Raw genomic sequence first — 21,966 nt, forward strand, 5'->3', positions numbered from 1 at the left:
CCCCAAAACGTGGATGTCAGCTCTGCAGCCTCATTACTGTATTTTCACATGTGCCAGTTGGATTGTCTATAGTTGTTCAGCAGTCAGGAGGCTAATTATGGATTGTCGTCAGCAACAGTCAATCCCTTAAGTTTCTCGGGGTTGATAATTTGACATTTGTGGTGACACCATAAGGAATGCAGCTATTATGGCTTAAATGGGACCAAAAACTGCTCTCAGATATAACAGGGATTCTTGAGTTTGCCTGACTGGCCCCATTCTTCTTGGAGGGGTCCACTGTCTGTGCTCCCACCAGTGCCTCGTCCAGTGCACCATGGAGGGTCCCAGCTTATGTGGCAATGGAATTTCCTGTTATTGTCGCACGACCCTCTATGACTGCATTTCTCCGGGATACAGCCATAGTTCAGCTGAGCCACACTGCGACTGCAGTAGGTATCCTGACAGATGTTTCCAGGAGCACATGACATACCAGTTTTCACATGACCAATATCGGTTGTGCTATGACATGAATCCAGCCTCAAACACCAGAACCCTGAGATCTCAAACGGATGGAATCCAACATGCTCTTGCAGCTGAGGGAGATGTGTGACATTCCTACACTGCAGCCTTCCACACGGCACGTCTGTATGGGAACAGGTTCAGCGTTGAATCCCCCGGGGTCTTCTGCAGTGTCCATGTCGGCTGCTTTTTTGATTTATGGTCTAGCAGACATCTTCACCTTTCCAGAATTTTTGCAAAGATTTCTTGACAGTGCATAGTGCGGTCAGTGCAGTTCCCATGATAGCAGCAGCCCTCTTCAGTGCATGGGGTTCCATCTTGCATACGGAAGTCATCAGGGCCCGACAAGGACACCCCACGGCAGGACTCTGGAAGATCACATATATTTTGGATTGGCCTGCCAAGTGTCCCAGCATCGAAATCGGTGCAGTTTGTATAGCATCTGCCTGTATTACATTTGTCCCCAGGGGTTAAAATACAATCACTCATACAGCATAGATTGCTATAGCACTGATCTAAGGAGCTGCAGTCACACTGCTTGCCTGGGTCAGCTAAGTAGTTTCCAAAATGATTGTGGGTCAGGCTTTTATTTCAATGCACCATTTAGATGTTGAAGAGGCACTTGCCTAATCTGCCACTGATTATGTATTGTGTATGAATGAAGGAACACTTCCTGAAAGCTTCAGGTATACAAGAGAATTGGGTCCTAATGCAGTTGGACCTTTTCTGGCAAGCATATTCATCAGTGTCAACCCACAAACCAATATATTTTGCAATCTGATGTGTTTCTATGACAGACAAGAGTAAATAATATCAGCCTAAATAACCCATCATGATAGGGCTTTGTGGTTGGCATATACTACATACAACTGGGCTGAAATTAACTTCATGGGATCCATTTCGAATCGCAACTAAGGATGAATGTGGTTTAAGAATTCGAAAACCCTTGGACTCATAGTATCGAAAAAAAAGGACTCTGATGCAACACATACTTGCCGATGTTAGCTGGATCTCTCTCATTATAAATTATCATGAAACCAATATAGTAACTTACATGAATCCCATGAAACAATGAGTCAATTAAGCTAACTAGTCTTATTAGGATTTGGGCACATTTTGACCCGTGGTTGAATACACTATATATTGTTTTGGAACTGAGAGCGAAATTCCGTGATGGGATGACTACAACTTACTAGAGATACTGAGGACTGCACTGGCATTTGCTTGAGGAACAGGGGTCCCTATCCTCCTTATATCCCAGGTTATAAGTAGGTCCCATTGCATTGGTGTCTGCCACTCTCTGAGAAACAATGTGTTCAAATGTTGGGAATCGCTGATGTGTCTGATTTCATAGGCAAGGTCATCCAACTTCATGATACCTTCAAGGCCCTGATAGCAGGTGTCCATGGTGACCGTGGAAAGAGGAATCTCCTCCAGGTAGCCGAGGTAGTAACAGTCTGGAGGCATGGAGGGGTAGTCCATCTGCAAGTCTCCCTGATCATCCTGAGTGATCATCAGCAGATGTCTGGACCTAAAGGGTTTCTTTGGCCACATGTGGATAACGGGTCTCTTGTCCCAAAACACAGGCTACAGGACAGCCAACCAGTCATCTGAATGCCCTTGTCATTGTGCAGCTCCTTCTTTGTAATTACCACCTCAAGGAGATGTAGAGCCCTGAGCGATGACCTTGAGAACCCCGGACAGGAGCCAGCACTGCCCAGAGTGGAAACTGCAAGAGGGACGCCCTCAAGGTGACCTGGCCCTCTGCCACCCTCATGCCCCTGCTCCGGGACATCTGCCAGTGAGAGTGGATAAATGGAGGATCCTCAGCAAAGTGAGGTCTAGGCCATCTGACAGAACAGAGGGCTGTACCGGGTGGCCAGCCCCTGCACCTGGGATCCACTTGTGGAGTTAGGTAACAGTCCCAGGGTGTGGCATTGTGTGACCCTGCACAACAGTTCAGCTGGGGTGGATGTGGGAGAAGCAGGCGAGCCAGTTCAAGCGTGCTCACATGGACATAGTGGGGACTTGGACCCAGAGACATGGCTCTAATCAACACATTCCACCTTTAATCTAGCTAGTGAATATGGGATATGAAATTTTAACACCCTGAACGTCTCTACCAATTCCATGTCCTCTGGTACTGCTGGGTCACTTTCTATGGACGACTGCTTTTCCTCATTATGGAGACCAATGCTTCCTACTTCCTTGGGATGTGGAGGTGGACATTGTCAATTTTACCTTTATAGGTGTTTAAAAGAATAGCTTTGTCGTTTTTCATGTCTCATTCTGGTTAGACATTGGTTTTCAAGCCATTTGATCCTTTTGGTTTTTGGTTTGAAGCTTCCTCTGAGTTTATAGAGTAAACATTTCCCAGTATTCTGTCATGATTGCTGAAGTACAAGGTTGTATTTTAGTATTTTTTTTATGCCAGTTCGGGAGAACAGAAAGTACTGCTGACCATGTGTGGGCCCCAGGGGTTTTCCACTCTAATCCCTTTTTGGGGTTCTTTCCTGGCCTCTGGCAGTCTCCTCCCATGCATGTGCGGTTCCCTCCTCAGCTGGAGATGCCAGGGAGTTGAGGTAACGTTGGCAGCTTGCACCATGGAGTCTGCACATGATCAAAAGACGTTATCAACCATGGAACTCCCTTGTTTGATTAAATATGCTCTACTCCTTTAATACCCCCTGCATCAGGGAGAAACCTCAGAGTTGGCTTTTGGACAGGAGTCTGCATTCTCACCAGTGGCTGGCCTTGTGCATAAAGCTCAAATTCCTTTCCTACCAAAACGAAAACTTTGAACGTTGACCTTTCCAGCAACAGGCAGCTGAATTTGGGTTTTGATAACAATAAAACAGAGAATGGAGTAGCAGTTGCTAAGGGCTGGCAGCGAGGCACAATGAGGGTTAGATATCAAGGGGTGTGATTTTCTGGTATGCAAGACGACTAAGTCTAGAGGTCTTCTCCACAACATTACACGTGTAGTTACCAATACTGTATTGTATGGTTAAATTTAGTGAAGAGGGTGAATCTCAGTTTCAGTGAGATCTTACCACAATACACGAGTTTTGCTTCTCACACAAGTATGCATGGACACACACTCTGTACTGATAACTGAAAATAATTAAAAAAATGTACATACTTTGGATCCTAACCCTGGGGATATGCCATTTACAAATATCTTCTTCCATTCCATAGGTTGCCTCTTAGTTTTGTTTATTGTTTCCTTCACCGTGCAGAAGCTTGCTATTTTGAGGTACTCCCAAGAGTTCATATATGTATGTATTTAATTTTCTTGTAATATTTTTAATTTAAATACAAGTGTGTTAACCTACAGTGTAGTATTGATTTCAGGTGTAGAATTTAGTGATTCATCACGTACATATAACACCCAGTTCTCATCTCAACAAGTGCCCTCCTTAATGCCTATCTCCCTTTTAGCCCAACTTCCCCACTTCCCCTCAGTTTGTTCTCTGTATTTAAGAATCTCTTCCTGTTTTTTCTCTCTCTGTTTTTTCTTATTTTATTTTTCCTTCCCCTATGTTGTGTTTCTTATATTCCACATATGAATGAAATCATATGATATTTGACTTTTTCTTACTGACTTATTTCACTTAGGTTAATACGTTGTTATTCCACCCACATTGTTGTAAATGACAAGATTTCATTCTTTTTGATTGCTGAGTAATATTCCATTGTATATATTTACCACCTCTTCTTTATGTGTTCATCTTCTGATGGATATTTGGGCTTTCCCACAATTTGCTTATTGTTGATAGGGCTGCTATAAACATTGGTGTCCATGTGCCCCTCCGAATCAGCATTTTGGTATCCTTTGGATAAATACCTAGTAAAGCAATTGCTCGATCACAGGATAGTTCCATTTTTAATTTTTTTTCAGGAATCTCCACACTATTTTCCAGAATGGCTGCACCAGTTTGCATTCCGACCATGTTAATTTTAGCCATCCTGACAGGTGTGAGGTGTTATCTCATTGTGGTTTTGATTTATGTTCCCTGATGAGGAGTGACAATGAGCCTCATTACACGTGTCTTTTCGCCATCTGGAAGTCTTCTTTGAAAAATGTCTTTTCATGTCTTCCGACCATTTCTTCACCAGATTATTTGTTTTTTTCAGTGTCGAGTTTGAGAAGTTCTTTATAGATTTTGGATACTAAGCCTTTATCTGATATGCCATTTGCAAATATCTTCTCCTATTTTGTCAGTTGCCTTTTAGTTTTGTTGATTGTGTCTTTGCTGTACAGAAGCTGTTTATCTTGAGGTCCCAATAGTTCATTTTTGCTTTTGTTTCCCTTGCATCTGGGACATGTCCAGGAAGAAGTTGTTCTGACCGTGCTCAAAGATTTTGGTGCCTGTGTTTTCCTCTAGGATTTTGATGGTTTCCTGTCTCACATTTAGGTCTTTCATGCATTTTGAATTTGTTTTTGTGTATATTGTAAGAAAGTGGTCCGGTTCCATCAGAGTTTCCTGTTGCTGTCCAGTTTTCCCAACACCATTTGTTGACAGGACTGTCATTTTTCCATTTGATACTGTTTCCTGTTTTGTCGAAGATTAGTTGACCATATGGGTTTTCTACTCTGTTCCATTAATCTATGTGTCTCTTTTTGTGCCAGGAGCATACTGTCTTGATGACTACAGCATTGTAATATAGCTTGAAATCCAGAATTGTGATGCCTCCATTTCTTTTCTTTTTAGTATCGCTTTGGGTGTTCAAGGTCTTTTGTGGTTGCATGATAATTTTAGAATTATTTGTTTTAGCTCTGTGAGGAATGCTTGTATTATTTGACAGGGATATTTGCACTGAATTATTTGCATTGAATGTCTAGATTGCTTTGGGTAGTATCAGCATTTTAACAATGTTTTTTGTTTTAATCCATGTGCATGGAATATTTTTCCATTTCTTTGTGTCTTCTTCAATTTGTACCATAAATGTCCCAGGTTTTTCAGAGTAAAGCTCTTGTAACTCTTTAGTGAGGGTTACTTCTAGGTATCTTATGGTTTTTGGTATAATTGTAAATGGGATAAATTCCATGATTTCTCTTTCTCCTGCTTCATTATTGTTGTATCGAAATGCACAAATTTCTGTATGTTGATTTTGTATGCTGCAGCTTTACTGGCTTATTGTATCAGTTCTAGTGCAGTTTTTTTTGGTGGAGTTTTTCAGGTTTTCTGTATGTAGTATAAAATTCAGCTCCAAAACTGAATAATCCTATTAAAAAAATGAGTCGAAGGCGTGAATAGACTTTCCAAAATGCAACATACAGATGGCCAATAAACACATGAAAAGATCCTCAACATCACTCATCATCAGGGAAATATAAATCAAAACTACAACGAAATATCAACTCACTCCTGTCAGAATGACTAAACTCAACTACACAAGGAACAACAGGTGTTTGTGAGGATACAGAGAAAGAGGAACACTTTTGCACTGCTTGTGGGAATGGAAACTGGTGCAGCTTGTCTGGAAAACAGCATGGGCGTTCCTCAAAATGCTAAAAATATAACTACCTTATGATTGATCGATTGAACTACTAGGTATTTACCCAAAGGATACAAAAATACTACTTTAAACGGGATTGCAACTGTATGTTTATAGCAGCCCTATCAAAAACAGCCCAGCTATGGAAACAGTCCAAGTAAGCATTGACTCATAAATGGATAAAGTATATGTGGTATATCTACACACACACACACACACACACACACACACACACACACACTCATACTCATACACTGGAATGCTTCTCAGTCCTGAAAGGAATGACATCTGCTATTTGTAATGATATGGATGGAGCTAGAGAGTATTATGCTAATTGAAACAAGTGAGAGAAAGACAAATATATGATTTCATTCATATGTAGAATTTAAGAAACTTCAAATGGGAAATGGGAGAAATAAGAGAGAAGAGCTACACCAAGAAATAAACTTTTTCAATGTTTTTAAATTTATGTTGAGATAGAATGGGGGGAGGAGCAGAGGAAGCAGGAAGGAGAATCTCAAGCAGTCTCTTTGCTGTCAGTGCAGAAACCAAAATGGGGCTTGATCTCAGGATCCATGAAATCAAGACATGAACCCAAATCAAGAGTCTTAGGCTTAACCCATGGAACATATAAACCCAACAAAACAGATTCTTACCTATACAAAACAAACTTAGGGTTACCAGAGGGAAGGTGGGAGGAGGTTTGGGGAAGTAGGTGATGGGGTTGCAGGGCCGCAGTCATAATGAGCACTGGGTGTTGTATGGAAATGTTGAATCACTATATTTTACACCTGAAAGTAATACTACATTGAATGTTTACTATGTGGAATATGAATAAAATCTCAAATGATGTATTTACAGTGTCTGCAAATGGCCTTGTTGGCATACAGCCCATGAAGAAACATTTATTGCAGAAAATATACCGACAGACGGAAAAGCTAGAATTTTGAGCTAAGGTATGTGCCTTTCCTTCCCCATCCCAGCTCAGCAAATGGAAACTCCAGTGCAAGGAGCTGGGACTATAGGCATGTGCCACTGAGCCTGGCTGCAACCTCCCCTCCAGACTATTGTATCCAATACACAGGGTTCCTGGTGACCAGCTCCTGTTCAGAGGACTCTTTCCCAGAGGGACAGGATGTCAGTGACCCTAAGCTGTTTGCCGTTGAGGCCAAGCATCAGCAGGTGCCACTGAGATGAGCGACTCACTCATTGTTTGCAGCCCCACTCCCAGGATGGAAACTCTGCCTTGGGCACAGTCCACTAGGGATGCTGGGAGCCTGGTCGCCCCAGACATGACTTGTACAGCAGGGGTCTCATGCCACTAGGACAAGCAAGCGTCAAAGAAGTGCAGCTGCCACTCACCCCTCAACTGAGCCCTTATTTTGTCCCCACCTGCAGCTGCAGAGTTTTCCCCAGGGCAAGGGGGAGCTGGAGCAATCTACTAAACCAAGGTGCATATCTGTTCCAGTACAACTGACCTCATTTACACATGAAGGTGAGGAAGCTCTGGTCCTCATGTTGTGGGAGAGTCAGGTGCAGGAGACAGATGGTTTCAGTGGAGTATTCCTAACCTACTCCTCCTCACCTGCAGGAGAGAGCCAGAGCCAGGGACAGTGGAGGGAACAGCCCCTGTCAGATCACATGTGAGATTATGGCCTCAACAACTCTCCATTCAGAGGAGTCCGAGGTTGTAGGGTTTAGTCTGTGGAGAGTTGAAACATGAGAGCATTGTTGATCGCAGGACAGCATTCAACATGAGGCAGAGGAACTTTTCATGTGAGTGTTGGGCAGAAAGAGATAAAGAAACTGAGCCAAACACTGTCACTCTGGGCTGGCTGTGTGAATGTCCCAGGCCACACTACCTCTGTAGTCTTTGAGACGACTTCCCTTCCCTCATAGTATGTCTTTGAGGTTCTCTTAGTTTCAATTCTGCATCAATAGCGTCACATTTCTGTGGCAAAGCATCCCATTGATGGAAGTTTCATACTTGGTTTATTCCTTTTTATTTAGAAAGACTTTTGCCTCATTCCTATCTTCTAACACTAAGATGCTATAAATATTTACACACCATTTATTTTCTGAGCATGGGATTTCACTCTGGAGCAGACGCTCGGGAATGGTATTTCCAGTTTACATATTAAGTCAGCCATGTATAATTTCATAAGCAACAGCCAATGGTTTTCCAGAGCTGGTGTTCATTTTTCATTCCTACCTGCAGTGTTTGAGGCTGCACGTGTGCTGGATGCTCACCTGGATGGTGTTGCCAGTGTTCCCTTCATACCTGAGCCCTCAGGATGAGTGCATAGGGCATTTATTGCATTCTTGATTTGAATTTCCTTGACAGTCGATGGTGTGAAGAGTCTTTTTCTGTCCTTACCTAATGTGTCTACAACCTCTAGGATGGGATGTTTACTACGCAAGGCTGTGCTTGTTTTATAGAGGGTTGTTTCCTTTCTTCCTATTGACTGTTGAGGGTTCTTAGCATATTCAGGATGCGAGTCCCTTGGTGGTTATGCAATTTGTGAATATTGTCTCTTCCTCTGTAACTTGTCTTACTGCTATTGATTGTCACGTGTTCAGAAAAAATTATTTGATTTTCACAAAGCATTTATACTATTTCTTTTTATGGGCCTTTGGTTCTTAGGTATAATTTTGGTTTTCATAATGATTGATTGCTTGTGACTGATAATTTTTTAAAAATTTTTATTCTTGAGACAGAGAGAGAGAGAGAGAGTACAAGTGGGCGAGAGGCAGAGAGAGGGAGACACAATCAGAAGCAGGCTCTAGGCTCCAAGCTGTAAGCATAGAAACTGACACGGGGCTCAAACCCATGAACAGTGATATCGTGAACTGAGCTGAAGTCAGATGCTTAACTGACTGAGCCACGCAGGCACCCCACTAATTTCTTGATTTACAATATAACTAAAATCTTTTTTTTTTTCTGGTTTGTCTCAATGCTGACTTGTTCGCTAACTGGTCTCTGGTCTCTGTTGTTTGTTTTTAAGTTTATAGTGTGTAGTAACTCATTTTCATGGCATGGGTTTTTCATAATATATGGAAATTCTGGTCTCATGCTGAAATTGAATTCAAGTTTCACAAGAGATGCTGTGTGTGTCTTTTTGGCCAGATTGTTCATCATATTTGATCGATGTGCTCTGGGGTCCAAAAACACGTTAACCTTTCCAGGTTTGGGGGTTTCTATATGTGTCAGGAGCCATTGAGCTCTGTGCACACAAGCAAGTTCGTGACTCAAGATGTTTCCTTCACAATTCTATGCTAAACGCTGACAATTCATTCTGTGCATTGTCACTGTCAGACACTTCATGAATAGAACACACTGAAACTGTTTTATCATTTCCTGAAATTATTTTTTGTTTTGTATGTTTGGGAGTATAAGATTTCTTCTTCATTCCAAGGGGAGCTCATACTGCATTTTTGGAATTATTCCAGGCTTCTCATCTCCTAATGCTTTTGCAATGTGCTGTACAGTGTTTCACTAAGTGCATATTTAGGTTTATTTGTACTCTGCCACTTTGGGTGATAGGAGCCCATGAAACAGGCTGCACCATATGGGTTTTTATTTGCCCCATATAAGTGATCTGTCATGTTGAACATTTATAGAACACATAGCCCCTCACTTTCATGCACCAGAAAGAGGGGACATGCTTCTTTTCAAAGAAAAGGGGAAGGAATATAAGGGAGCGGAGCCAGCAAAGTGGCGGGAGGAATCCCGGAGCCTGGCAGGAATGGTCATCTCTCCACACTTTTCAGTTGTGCAGATGAGGGTCCCTGCTGTGGGCCAACCTGGGTTCTTGTGCAGGTGTCTGGACAAGCTGCCCATGGGGTGTCGGCACAGTGGAGTTGGGAAGGGCAGCCGTGGTTTGAATTCCGGCCCACCTGGAACCACCGTAAAAGTCATGAGTATGTTAATTAATGTCCACTAGCAGTTAGGGATAAAATGAGTAAATGCAAGAAGTTAGACTCACTACCTTAGATTCCATGTTCACGACAATTTGTGACAATGTTTCTCCCTTCCTTTTTTTCCACTTTTCTAACTTTTTAAGTTTGTGTTTAAATTTTTATTAGATTACATACTGTGTGATATTAATTTCAGTAGTAGAATTCACTGTTTCATCACCTACATTCACATCCAGTACGCATCAGAACACGTGGCCTACTTAATCCCCATCATCCATTAATGCATCCCCTACACCCCTGTCCTCCAGCAACCCTCAGTTTGTTCTCTAACCTTAGAGTCTTTTATATTTTTTCTTGCTCTTTTTTCCCTTTCCCCTATGTTCATCTGCTGTGTTTCTTAAATTCCCCATATAAGGAAATAATATCATGCTTGTCTTTCTTTGCCTTATGTCACTTAGCATGATATCCTCTAACTGCATCAACATCTTTGCAAATGGCAAGATTTCATTCTTTTTTATGACTGAATAATATTCTAATCTATACATATAGCACATTCATCACTCAGTGGACTTTTGGTCTCTCTCCTCACTTTGGCTCTCATTGTTAATGCTGCTATAAACATTGGGGTGCATGTGCCTCCTCAAATCAGAATTTTTGTATCCTTTGGGTGAATACCTAGAAGAGCAATTACTGGAGTACAAGGTAGTTTCAGTTTTAAGTATTTAAAGTGTTTTCTGGAATGGCCACACCCCTTTGCATTCCCACCAAGAGTATAAAAGGGTTCCCTTTTCTCCTCATCCTCATCAATATCTGTTGTTTCCTGAGTTGTTAATTTTAGCCATTCTGAGAGTTGTGAGGTCCTATCTCATAGTTTTGATTTGTATTTCCCTGATGTTGAGTGATGATGAGTATTTTCATTAGCCATCTGGATGCTTTGTTTGGAAAAGTGTCTAGTCATGTCTTCTGCCCAATTCTTCACTGGATTGTTTGTATTTTGGATGCTGAATTTGATATGTTCTCTATAGATTTTGGACAGTAAGGCTTTATGAGATATATCATTTGCAAATACCTTTTTCAATTCTGTAGGTTGACTTTTAGAGTAGTTGATTGTTTCTTTAGTTGTACAGAAGCTTATTATTTTGATGAGGCCCTGGTTGTTAATGTTTGCTATTGTTTCCTTTGCCTTCTGAGACACGTCTTGTAAGAAGTTGCGATGTCCAATGTCAAAGAAGTTGCTGCCTGAGTTCTCCTCTAGGATTTTGATGGTCTCCTGTCTCACATTTAGGTCTTTCACCCATTTTGAATTTATTTTTGTGTATGGTATAAGAAAGTGGCTCGGTTTCATTCTTCCTCATGTTCTGGTTCAGTTTTCCCAACACCCTTCATTGGGAAGACTGTCTTTTTTTTTTTTTTTCCATTACATAGTCTTTCCTACTTCCTTCAAGATGAGGTGACCATACATGTGTGAGTCCATATCTGGGCTTACTAGTCTGTTCTACTGATCTGTGTGTCTCTTTTGTGCTTGTAGCATACTGTCTTGATGACTACTGCTTTGTAATATAGCATGAAGTCTGCAATCATAAAGTCTCCTGTTTCTTTGTGTAGCATAGACATGTCAACAATACTTGCACCTTCAATCCTGAACATTGACTGTGTTTCCATTTCTTTGTGTCATCCTCAGTTCTTTCATCGTGTTTGTATTTTTCAGAGTATAGATCTTTTAACCCTTTAGTTATCCTATTATTTTTGATGCAATTGTAAAGGGGATGGAATTTTTTTGGATTTGTCTTTCTGTTTCTACATTATTACTATATACAAATGCAATAGATTTTTGCATGTTGATTTTGTTTCTTGTTACTTTGCTGAATTTGTGTATCAGTGCTTGCAATATTTTGGTGGATTCTTAGGTTTTCTATATAGAGTGTGTGTCATTGTGAAGAGTGAACGTTTGACTTCTTTCTTGCCAATTTGAATGCCTTTATTTCTTTTTGTTGTCTGTTTGTGAGGATAAGACTTCCAGTGCTATGTTAAGTAGAATGATGGGAGTGGGCATCCGTCTTGTGTTACTGACAGTAGAGGAAAAGGTTTTTTCCCTACTGTGGATAGTACCTGTGGGGTTTTCATATATGGTCTTTATGATGTTAAGGTGTGTTTCCTCTATGTTTTGTGGAGGGTTTTTATTAAGAAAGGTTGCTGTACTTTGTCAAATGCTTTTTTTTTTTACATCTATTGAGAGGATCATATAGTTTTTATCCTTTATCTCATCTATGTGTTGTATGACATTGAGTCATTTGTGAATATTGAACCGCCCTTACAACCAAGGAATGAATCCCACCTGATCGTGGTAAATGATAGTTTTAACGTATTTTTGGATTCAAGTTGCAATTATTTTCTTGATAATTGTTGCATCCATGCTCATCAGGGCTAGTGGCTTTTAAGTCTCCTTTTTAGTGGGGTTTTGTTTGATTTGGAACCATGGTCATACTGTTCTTATAGAATGAGTTTGGACGTTTTCTTTCCATTTCTATTATTTGGAACAGTTTGAGAAGACTAGAATATTTTATGCTACTTAAATAGATTATTTACACTCTTCTTTAAATATCAGGTAGAATTTACCTGTGAAGCCATCAGGCCCTGGTCTTTTGTGTTTCAGTAGAGTTTTGATTATGGATCAATTGTACTCGCTTCGGCAGCACATATACTAAAATTGATTATGGATCAATTGCTTCGTTCATTATCAGTCAGTTCAGGTTTTCTATTTTTTCCTATTTCAGTTACTGTAGTTTCCATTACTGTAGGAATTTATCCAGTTCTTCCAGATTTACCAGTTTGTTGGCATATAAATTTCCAAAATATTTTCTTCTAATTGTATTTCTGTGCTATTAGTTGTGATCTCTCGTCTTAAATTTGTGGTTATATTGACTTAGTCCTTTCTCTTTTGTTTTTCGTAACTCTGGCCTTGGGTTTATCATTTTTATTTATGATTCCAAAAACCAACTTATATTTTCACTGATCTGTCTAATATTTTGTTTGTTTCTTTATCGTTTGTGTGCTCTAATGTTTTTTATTTACCTTCTGCTGACTTTAGGGTTCATTTGCTGTTCATTTTCTAGCTTCTTTAGTTGTGATGTGGGTGTGTGTTTGAGATTTTTCTTCTTTCTTGAGTTTGGCCTGTATTGCTATATATTTCCCTCTGCCAACCACTTTTGCTGCATCCAGATGGGGCACTGGCATGTTTTCATTTTAATTTGCATCTATGTATTTTTTATTGCTTCTTTAATTTCCTGAAAATCTCATTCATTCTTTACCACAATGTTCTTTAACCTTAGGTATTAGTGGTGTTGCCAAAGTTTTTCTTGTGGTTGACTTCAAGTTCCTTAGTGTTCGGTATGAAAATGTGCATGTATGATCTCAGTCTTTTTGAACTTGTAATGAGCTGATTTATGACATAGTATGTGATCTGTTGTGGAGAATGTTGCATGTGCAGTCAAAAAGAATGTGTATTCTGTTGCTTTAGGGTGGAATGTTCTGAATAGATCTGTTAAGTCCATTTGGTCCAGTGTGCCTTTTTGAGCCATTGTTTCCTTATTAATTTTGGCTTAGGTGATGTGTCCATTGCTGTAAGTGGAGTGTTGAAGTTCTCTATTATTATTCTTGCATTATTATCAATAATTTTTTTAATGTTTCTTATTAATTGATTTATATATACCAGTGCTTCCACTTTGGGTGTATAAATATTTAAAGCTTTATATCTTCTTGTTGGATAGACCCCTTCATGATGATGTACTGACTTCCTCATCTCTTGTAACAGACTTTGGTTTAAAATCTAGTTAGTGTGATATGAGTATGGTACTACACCTTTCTTTTCACGTCCATTAGCCTGATAAATTGTTCTCCCTCCCCTCACTTTCCATCTACAGTTGCTTTAGGTTGAAAATGAGTCTATTGTATGTAGTTTATAGAAGGTCTTGCATTTTTTAAATCCATTCTGATATCCTTTGTCTTTTGATTGGACCATTTTTCCCTTTTACATTCACAGTTATTATTGATAGATATACACTTTTGCCATTGTGTTATCTCTAAAGTCCCTGTTTCTGGAGATTTTCTCTGCTTATTTCTAGTCTTTGTTTCTTTTAGTCTTCCTTTTCCACTCAAAGAGTCCCCTTTAATAATTCTTGCAGGGCACTTGTATAGAGGCCATGAACTCCTTTCGTTTTTGCTTTTCTGGGAAATTCTATCTCTTCTTGTATCCGAATAACCCTTTCTGGAGAAAGTATTCTTGCTGCATAATTTTCAACTGAGCATGTTGTGGATATCATGTTACTCCCTTCTTGCCTGAAGGTTTCTGTGGATACATCTGCCATAATCTTTTCTTTTATCTTCCCTGTTTAGTTAGTGACCTCTTTTGTCTTGGTGCTTATAGGGCTTTCCTTTTTCTGTGTGCCAATTTATCTGTGATATGTCTCAGTGTTGGCCTGCTTTTTAAAATAATGACGTTCTCTGTGCCTCGTATATGTGTATGTCTGTTTCCTTCCCCATTTTGGGAATTTCCCATGGTAATTCACTCAGATAACTCTTCTTCCCTTGTTTTCTCCCTCTCCATCTTCTGGGCCTCCTTTAGAAAGAATTTTATTACACATTATGGAGTTGCTGAGATCCCTAAGTATATGTTTGTGATGCAATATTTTAATTTTCCTCTTCCTTTCTGCTTCATTTGCCCCATAATTTTATCTTCTATGTCACTTGCTCATTCATCTGCTTTCTGCCTTGAGGTCATTATATACCATCAGTTTCACATCTTGGTTACAGCATTTAAAATTTCAGCATGACTAGGTTTTAGGTCATTTGTATCTGGAGTAAGGGTATCCTTCATGTCTCCTATGCTTTCCTCAAGCACAACAAGTATTCTTATGATAGTTTTGAAAAATTCTATTTCCTTGTGAGTATTTTTAGAAATTCTGTTTGAGGCATATTAGTTATATGTGCTTTAATAATATCCCTGGCAATGACCTTTTATCATTTTTTCTTTTGGGATGAATTCCTCCATCATGGTGTATGTCTGTATCTCTGCTTTCTTAAGTGTTTTAGACAATCCTGTTTTGTTTTCTGCTTCTGGAGTAGTGTCTTTATTGAGAAGTGTTCAATTGCTGTTGAGGGCTTGACACTTTAGGAAGCATTTGTTGCATATTCTGTGTGCACTGTGCTGTCGTGTATTGGCTGCTCTGTCCCTCAGCTAAGTCCTCTGCAGAGTTTCTCCCTGTCTTCATTGATGAGTGTTTAGACATTGTCCACAATGTTGTGAGTTTTAACTAGGTGAGTTTGTTTGCCTGTTAAAAGAGGCTAATTCCTATTTTCCCTAGAGGTGAAGCTATGCCTCACTATATGGTCAGTAGACTTGGTGCCTTTGTGGGTATATGTCGTCTTTTGAGGGAGGGGCGCGGTGCTGATCTGGTTTCCAGGCCCTCTTTCTCTAGTAAGGAAACACCTGAGGAAGGCAAGTGGGGAGTATAGCTTGGTGTCAGTGGCTCAGTTTCTATTGGAAGGTGCTGTGCTGCTCACTGAATTCTGTCCATGCTGATTGGTGGGAGGAAATATTGGCATCAGCTCCCTGTCTAGTCCCTTGAGTTGTAGTTCCCAGCCTCCCCTGTTCAGGAAGCCCTCCCACAGAGAGAACAATCTGTACCTGTGGGTCCCAGGCTTCCATCAGAACCCTGCCTTCACCCTGTCTGTGTCCAAACCATTGGCCCACCTGGTGGCACAGGGCTCTTAATTTTATCTCAGGAGCTCTAGCTGGGTTTGAAAACTCCAAATTATATGAACTCAGTGTGACTGGGACCCCACTGATCCTCTGTTAGAGGGTCTCGCTGTGCAGTGCCTGGAGCTAGTTATCCCCGGAGGGCAGTTGCATGAACACTAGGGGTTGGAGTTCATGGTGAAGAACAACAAGAAGGCAGCGTTCAGTTAGCTGCTCTCAACAGAGGCTCCTATGCTAATGACCATGAGAGTGCAATGGTGCCTGTCAGCTCTCCTGCCCCACGAGAGGCAATACACCCTTTATGAAATGCACCCTGAGAAGGTAACTGTCTCTCCCCAAGTCGCCCAGGGGATTCTCAGACCACAATGCCCCCTATGCAACTCTGCCTTCCTTCTCCACAGAAGCACAGCTATGCCCACCAGGCTCCCTGCCAGTCATGGCATGGACTTCTAAATCTTCAGACTTTGAACTGCACATTTACAGGAGGTTGACTTGTCATGATTACCTTTATGTGTCATCTTGACTGCATCATGGATGCCCAGACTCCCCACTGTTTCTGTGGATGTCTGTGAAGTATTCCAGAAGAGACTGGCATTTCTATCCGTGGTTTCTGTCTGCTTGGGCATCACCCATTCCATTAAGGTTCTGAATAGAAACTGATGCAGAAGGAGGAGGAATTCCCTCAGTTTTACTTCCCATGTGTGTGTTTGAATTGGAACATTGGTCTCCTCTGGCCCTTGTTCTGAGAGTTACATCATCAGCTCTTCACGTTCTGAGACTAGAAACTAGTTCAGAATCAGATGAGAATTACACCACTGGTTTTCCAGGGTCTCCAGCATGTGAGAGTGTAATGTGAAGCTTATCAATGTATTTAGTCATGGAAACCAATGTGCTTTGGGTTCTGTTCCTTGGGAGAATCCTGACTAATACATGGAGATGAATTATCTCTTCTTTAGAGGAATTGAATAAAGCTGTAGCTCATTTAAATTCCTGAGTAGCAAGTGCCGGGAGGGAAGTGTCACGTTGTTTGGGACAAGTGCTGGGTGAAGATAATGGGGGTCTGGGGCTCCTGTAGGCCTGGCTGCACAGTGAGTGCATCTGGGACTCCTGTAAAGTTCAGCTGTTGTGCGCCAGGAAATCTGCAATTCACTCATACTGAGGGACAGGAGTAAGGAATGCAAACAACTGTGTCTTTGTGCATGTTAGTCTAGTTTCCCTATGACAACACAGTTGCTAAGAGAGTTAATAGATAAACATAGAATCCTGTGACCAGAGAGGCTCCCTAGAGAAACTGCTGTGTGGAGAGGAAGCCCCAGACCCTGACAGGAAACCTGCCTGTGACCTCCATCTGCACCTGCTCCTGGGAACACAAACCAGAATTGTGCATAGTGTGCGCCCCCTGGTGGTGCTGATCCCCTCCTGCACGGAGGTTTGTGTGTGGGCTCCCAGTGAGTCCCCTCAGCGTGTCTCTTGCACAGTAATATGTGGCCGTGTCCTCGGTCTTCAGGCTGTTCATCTGCAGATACAGCGTGTTCTTGGCGTTGTCTCTGGAGATGGTGAATCGGCCCTTCATGGAGTCTGCGTAGCTTGTGCTACTTCCATCATGTCTAATATATGCGACCCACTGTAGCCCCTTCCCTGGAGCCTGGCGGACCCAGTGCATGCTATAGCTACTGAAGGTGAATCCAGAGGCCACACAGGTGAGTCTCAGGGACCCCCCAGGCTTCACCAGGTCTCCCCCAGACTCCACCAGCTGCACGTCACACTGGACACCTGCAGACACAAGACATCTTGGTTAGGAATCTGTCACACATCCACTCTTTCACAGTCATGTCCACTCACATACTCAGTGTCTCTCGTTCATCATGAATTACCTTTTAAAAGAGCAACAAGGAAAACCCAGCCAAGCACAAACTCCATGGTGAGGTGTCTATGTTCTGTGCTGATGACAGAATGGGAACACCTGGGACTTCCGGGGCTGGGGCTCCTCTCCCAGCTGCAGGGTTGGAGCTGGACTGGTTTAATCAGCACAGGGAGGGCCCTATTTGCATATCCTCTGACTATATATCAAGCTCCAGACTTAGATTTGTTTCAAATTTAAAACCAGTGTTTGAGAGGCACTTCTAGATCACTTCTTGCAGAAGGGACTGTGACAGTATAAATAACTCTAATCTGTGAACACAGTTATGTTTTCATCTGTGTTTGCCATTTTACATGTCTTTTTCCCAGCAGGTCATGTTTGGTATGCCATTTTACTTTTTGGTGAAATTTAATCCTAAATACTTTATTTTGTGCCATATAATTTTAATGTGTGTTTATTGTTGTGTGACAGATAGAGAGAAGGAGAGAGAGATCAGAGAGAGAGAAGGGGACAGAGAATCCCAAGCAGTCTGTAAACTATCATTGCAGACCCTGCCTCAGAATTAAACTCAGGAACCATGAGATCATGACCTGAGCCAAAATCGACAGTAGGCACTTAACGGATTGAGCCACACAGGTGCTCCATTTTGTGCCATTTTCAATTGTGTGGTTTTGTTATTTTTTCATATACTATGTTTTTGGTGTATGGAAATACAGCATATTTTTGTATGTTGGTTTGTACCCTGAACTTTTCCTGAGTTTATTAGTTCTAATACTTTTTTTGTGGAGTTTCTAAGGTTTCACTATATGTAAGTTCATGTGATTCTCAAACAAATAATTTTCTTCTTACTGATTTACATGTCTTTATTTCATTTTCTTACCTAATTTTTATGGGTACATTTGCAACTTGTAGGAGCAGAAAGCTTTTTCCTTCTTTGCTTCTGTGTTCTTTGTCTGGTCTAAGGATTCAATTGACATAAGACAGATCTACAGAGAAGAATAAATTTCATTTTGCATGTGCACAAGCTTCCTAATAATATGACACCCAGAGAATGAAGAAAGCAGGTGGCACTTGTGCCTTTTAGAATAAAAAACAATGGATTTGTGAAGAGTTAACAAGACAGAGATTTGGGTTTGGGCAAGTCAATTAGTGAGGAACTAACCAGGCTTGTTTGCACAGCCTTCTTGGTGCTACGTTCCCATATCTGGTGCTAAGGATGGTTCTTCCACTCTGGTAGAGGGGAAGAAGTTTCCCAGGAGAGATTGATTTCCTGCTCTCAGGGGGACAAAGAAGGGTCACAGTTTCCTTAGACTAGCTGTTACTCAAGTGACTTTCCTCCAAATAAGCAATGTGACAAGATGACATACATTGGGTGCCATATTTTACTGGTCTTCATGTTACCATGTGGAATACCTATGTAGGGAATGAGCATCCTTGCCCGGCTCCTAACGTGACAGGAAAAGCTTCAGTGTTTCACTGTTAAATATGCTGTCAGGTGTGGGCTTTTCATCTATGGCCACGATTTTGTGGAGGTTATTTCTTTCTTTCCCTCAGTTGCTGAGATTTTTTTACTAATGATAATTTGAATTTTGTCTAGTTTTATATATATCAATAGATGGTGATATAAATGATCAACAGATGTGACTGCATTGTCACATATGACCCTTTCATTGTGCTGTTGCATTCACTACGCTAGGAGTTTTGCATGTATGTCCATCTGAGATATTGGCCTTTAGTTTCTCTTCTTATGGTGTCTTTCAATTTTGCAGCATAGTAAGGTTGGTCTTGTAGATGAATTGGGGCATATTCCTTTCTTTTCAGTTTTTGGTAAGAGTCTGAGAGGTATTGTCATTAAGTCTCTTTTATATTTTGATATAATTCATAGATAAAGCCCTGTGTTACTAAGCAGACTTTTTTCTTTTGGGGCTGTGTATGATTAGAGTATAGATTGAATTTTATTTGTTTTCATTCTGTTAATTTTCTATTTCTTCAAGTACAGTCTTGCGGATTGTTTGTCTCTGGAAATTGCCTAGTTGCCCTTTGTTATCTAATAATGGGCCTATAATTAGCTAGGCATTTTCTGTTATTGTTTTCCACTTCTTTGGTATCAGTTATGTCGCCTCCTTAATTCTGATTGTATCTGTTTGAGTTTTACCTATTTTCCTAGTAGAGATGCTTTTTCAATTGCATTTAGCTTTCCAGATATCCATTTCAATTTCTAATTTTTTGTATTATTACACTTTTTATTCCTTTTATCTTTTCTAATAATTTCTAATATTAGTTGAGTTAATAAAAATGCCAATGAATGTATCTGGGAAATTCTTATTTATATGGTACCACAAAGCACACAGAAGTGAGAAAACAATCCTGAGAAAGAAGAACAAACCTGGAGACAGCACACATCCTTCTTTCTAAGTATATTGCAGAGGTACATTGTCTATAACACTGTGCTGCTGGCACAGAGTCAGACACACAGACCAGTGGAGCAGATTACAGAGACCAGAGTGAAATGTGTCTGGATGCAGTCAGCAAATCCTCCATGAGATTTCATAGAATTAAAATTAGGGAAAAAATGGCCTCTTTCACAAATGGTTTTGAATTCCAGTGAGTAAAATAAGGACATTTGGTCCTTATCTTATACCATACAGATATGTAGACCCCCATTCAGCCCCTTCCCTGGAGTCTGGCAGACCCACCCCATCAATTAGCTACTGAAGGTGAATCTAGAGACTGCACAGGAGAGTCTCAGGGACTCCCTCCCCTGCCAGGCTTCTCAGGTCTCCCCCAGACTCCACCAGCTGTACGTCACACAAGACATCTACAGATACAAGTCAGGAAACTGGCACACATCCACTGTTTCTCTCACTCATATCCACTAACATATTCAGTGTTTCTTGTTCATCATGAATTACTGTTTAAAATATAACCAAGGAAAACCAAAGTGAGCCCAAACTCCATGGTGAGATGTCTGTGTTCTGTTCTGATCACTGAATGTGAACACTTAGGGGCTGGGGCTCTTCTCCCAGCTACAGTTTCAGGGATGGGAGGGCTTAATCAGCATACAGATGTCCTTTGACTATATAGTAAAATTTGCAATAGAATCCTCAAGAAGCCAGTGACCCTTGGCAGGTGTAAGGGGTGAGGCAGTGTTTGGTGTCACAATATCTTTCAGGACATTGTGATTTATTAATTTGTGATTTTGCTGCAGTGATTATAAGTACCCATGATAATCCTTATTTTCACATATGAACCCAAACACTTGAGGTAAGAATCCGTATACCACCATTGTAATGGTTAACAGATACACTGCAGCAGAGACAGAGTGTGTGAGTGTCCAAGAGCATGTATGAGGTGAGAGTAGTCCCAGTATCTGAACCTGTGCTCCCCATCAGGGGGCCCACCTGCCTCCTGAACCGCATGCAGGACAAGGCTGGACATCCCAGTGAGGTTTGCAGGTTCCTGACCTTCTAGAAGTCCCAGGAGAGTGATGGATGGAAGCCAGGTCTATTGTGTCACAAATTGGAGAGAGTGAGAAGCCTCGACAGAGACTCACAGAGCTCATGGAGATGCCAGGGGTTTTCTACAAACACAAGGGGTCATTTACAGATGAATTCTATGTGGACATCAATGGAAACCCTCAATATGGAGCCCCTGGGTGGCTCAGTTGGTTAAGTGTCAGATTTTGACTCAGGTCATGGTTTCACAGTTTATGAGTCTGAGCCTTGTGTCGTGCTCTGTGCTGACAGCTCAGAGCCTGGAGACTGCTTCATATTCTGATACTGTGTCTCCTCTCTCTCTCTTCTCCTTGCCCACTTGTAGTCTGTGTCTCTCTCTCTCTCTCTTAAAAATAAATAAACATTAAAAAAAGAAAGCCTCAATAACGTTAAAATGGTTGAATTTTATTGAAATATGTTGAAGGCAAAAACACCTGAGATCAGGAAGGATGATGTTAATTACAAATATTTCTTCATCTATGAAATGGAGATCATTATTCTTCTAAACTCTTGTTAATGTGAGAATGATCAAAGATATATTTATCCCAGTGTCTGACCCTGGGAAAATTTGTGTATTCCCATTATCATGGTTTATTTAAACAGGGAGGACACTTGTGTGTTTCCACAGCTTTTACAAACTCTTTGCTGTGTTCGTGTCAGAATAAGTGTGCAGAGCCTGGATCTGAAAGCCTTGAAAGGAGACCAGTCCTCAACCAATCTCTCGTCCTGGATCATGAGCTCCCTGGTCTCTGAGTTCCCCCTGGTGGTTGTGATTGCCCCCGGTGGTCCCCGTGCTCCTGTTGTTTCACAGACCCCTGCAGAGATACAGTGACTCCTTTATTCCCCTCCCCATTTATGCAACATGCAAGGGTGAGACCCTTCCATCCTGAGCACTGCAGACCCTTCTGTTAACAGGATGTCTCCTCCTATATATTTTC

At 41.1% G+C, this 21,966-nt stretch overlaps 1 protein-coding gene and 1 gene segment (V, D, J or C); both read right to left on the reverse strand.

The window, feature by feature from the left end:
* Window positions 1–215: 215 nt before the first annotated feature.
* Window positions 216–2,052, reverse strand: LOC125168164 (disintegrin and metalloproteinase domain-containing protein 29-like). The gene is given in 3 exon segments (XM_047863071.1): window positions 216–722; window positions 724–1,049; window positions 1,878–2,052. Coding segments are annotated over 3 exon segments (1,008 nt in total).
* Window positions 1,977–21,966, reverse strand: part of LOC125168491 (immunoglobulin heavy variable 3-23-like) — a 73,048-nt gene continuing 53,058 nt past the window's right edge. Inside the window, 4 exon segments of the V gene segment in view lie at window positions 1,977–1,988; window positions 11,340–11,349; window positions 17,150–17,259; window positions 19,223–19,226. Of these exon segments, the coding sequence occupies window positions 11,348–11,349; window positions 17,150–17,259; window positions 19,223–19,226 (116 nt within the window).

The sequence above is a fragment of the Prionailurus viverrinus genome, chromosome B3, assembly GCF_022837055.1.
Source record: "Prionailurus viverrinus isolate Anna chromosome B3, UM_Priviv_1.0, whole genome shotgun sequence".
Lineage (NCBI taxonomy): Eukaryota > Metazoa > Chordata > Mammalia > Carnivora > Felidae > Prionailurus > Prionailurus viverrinus.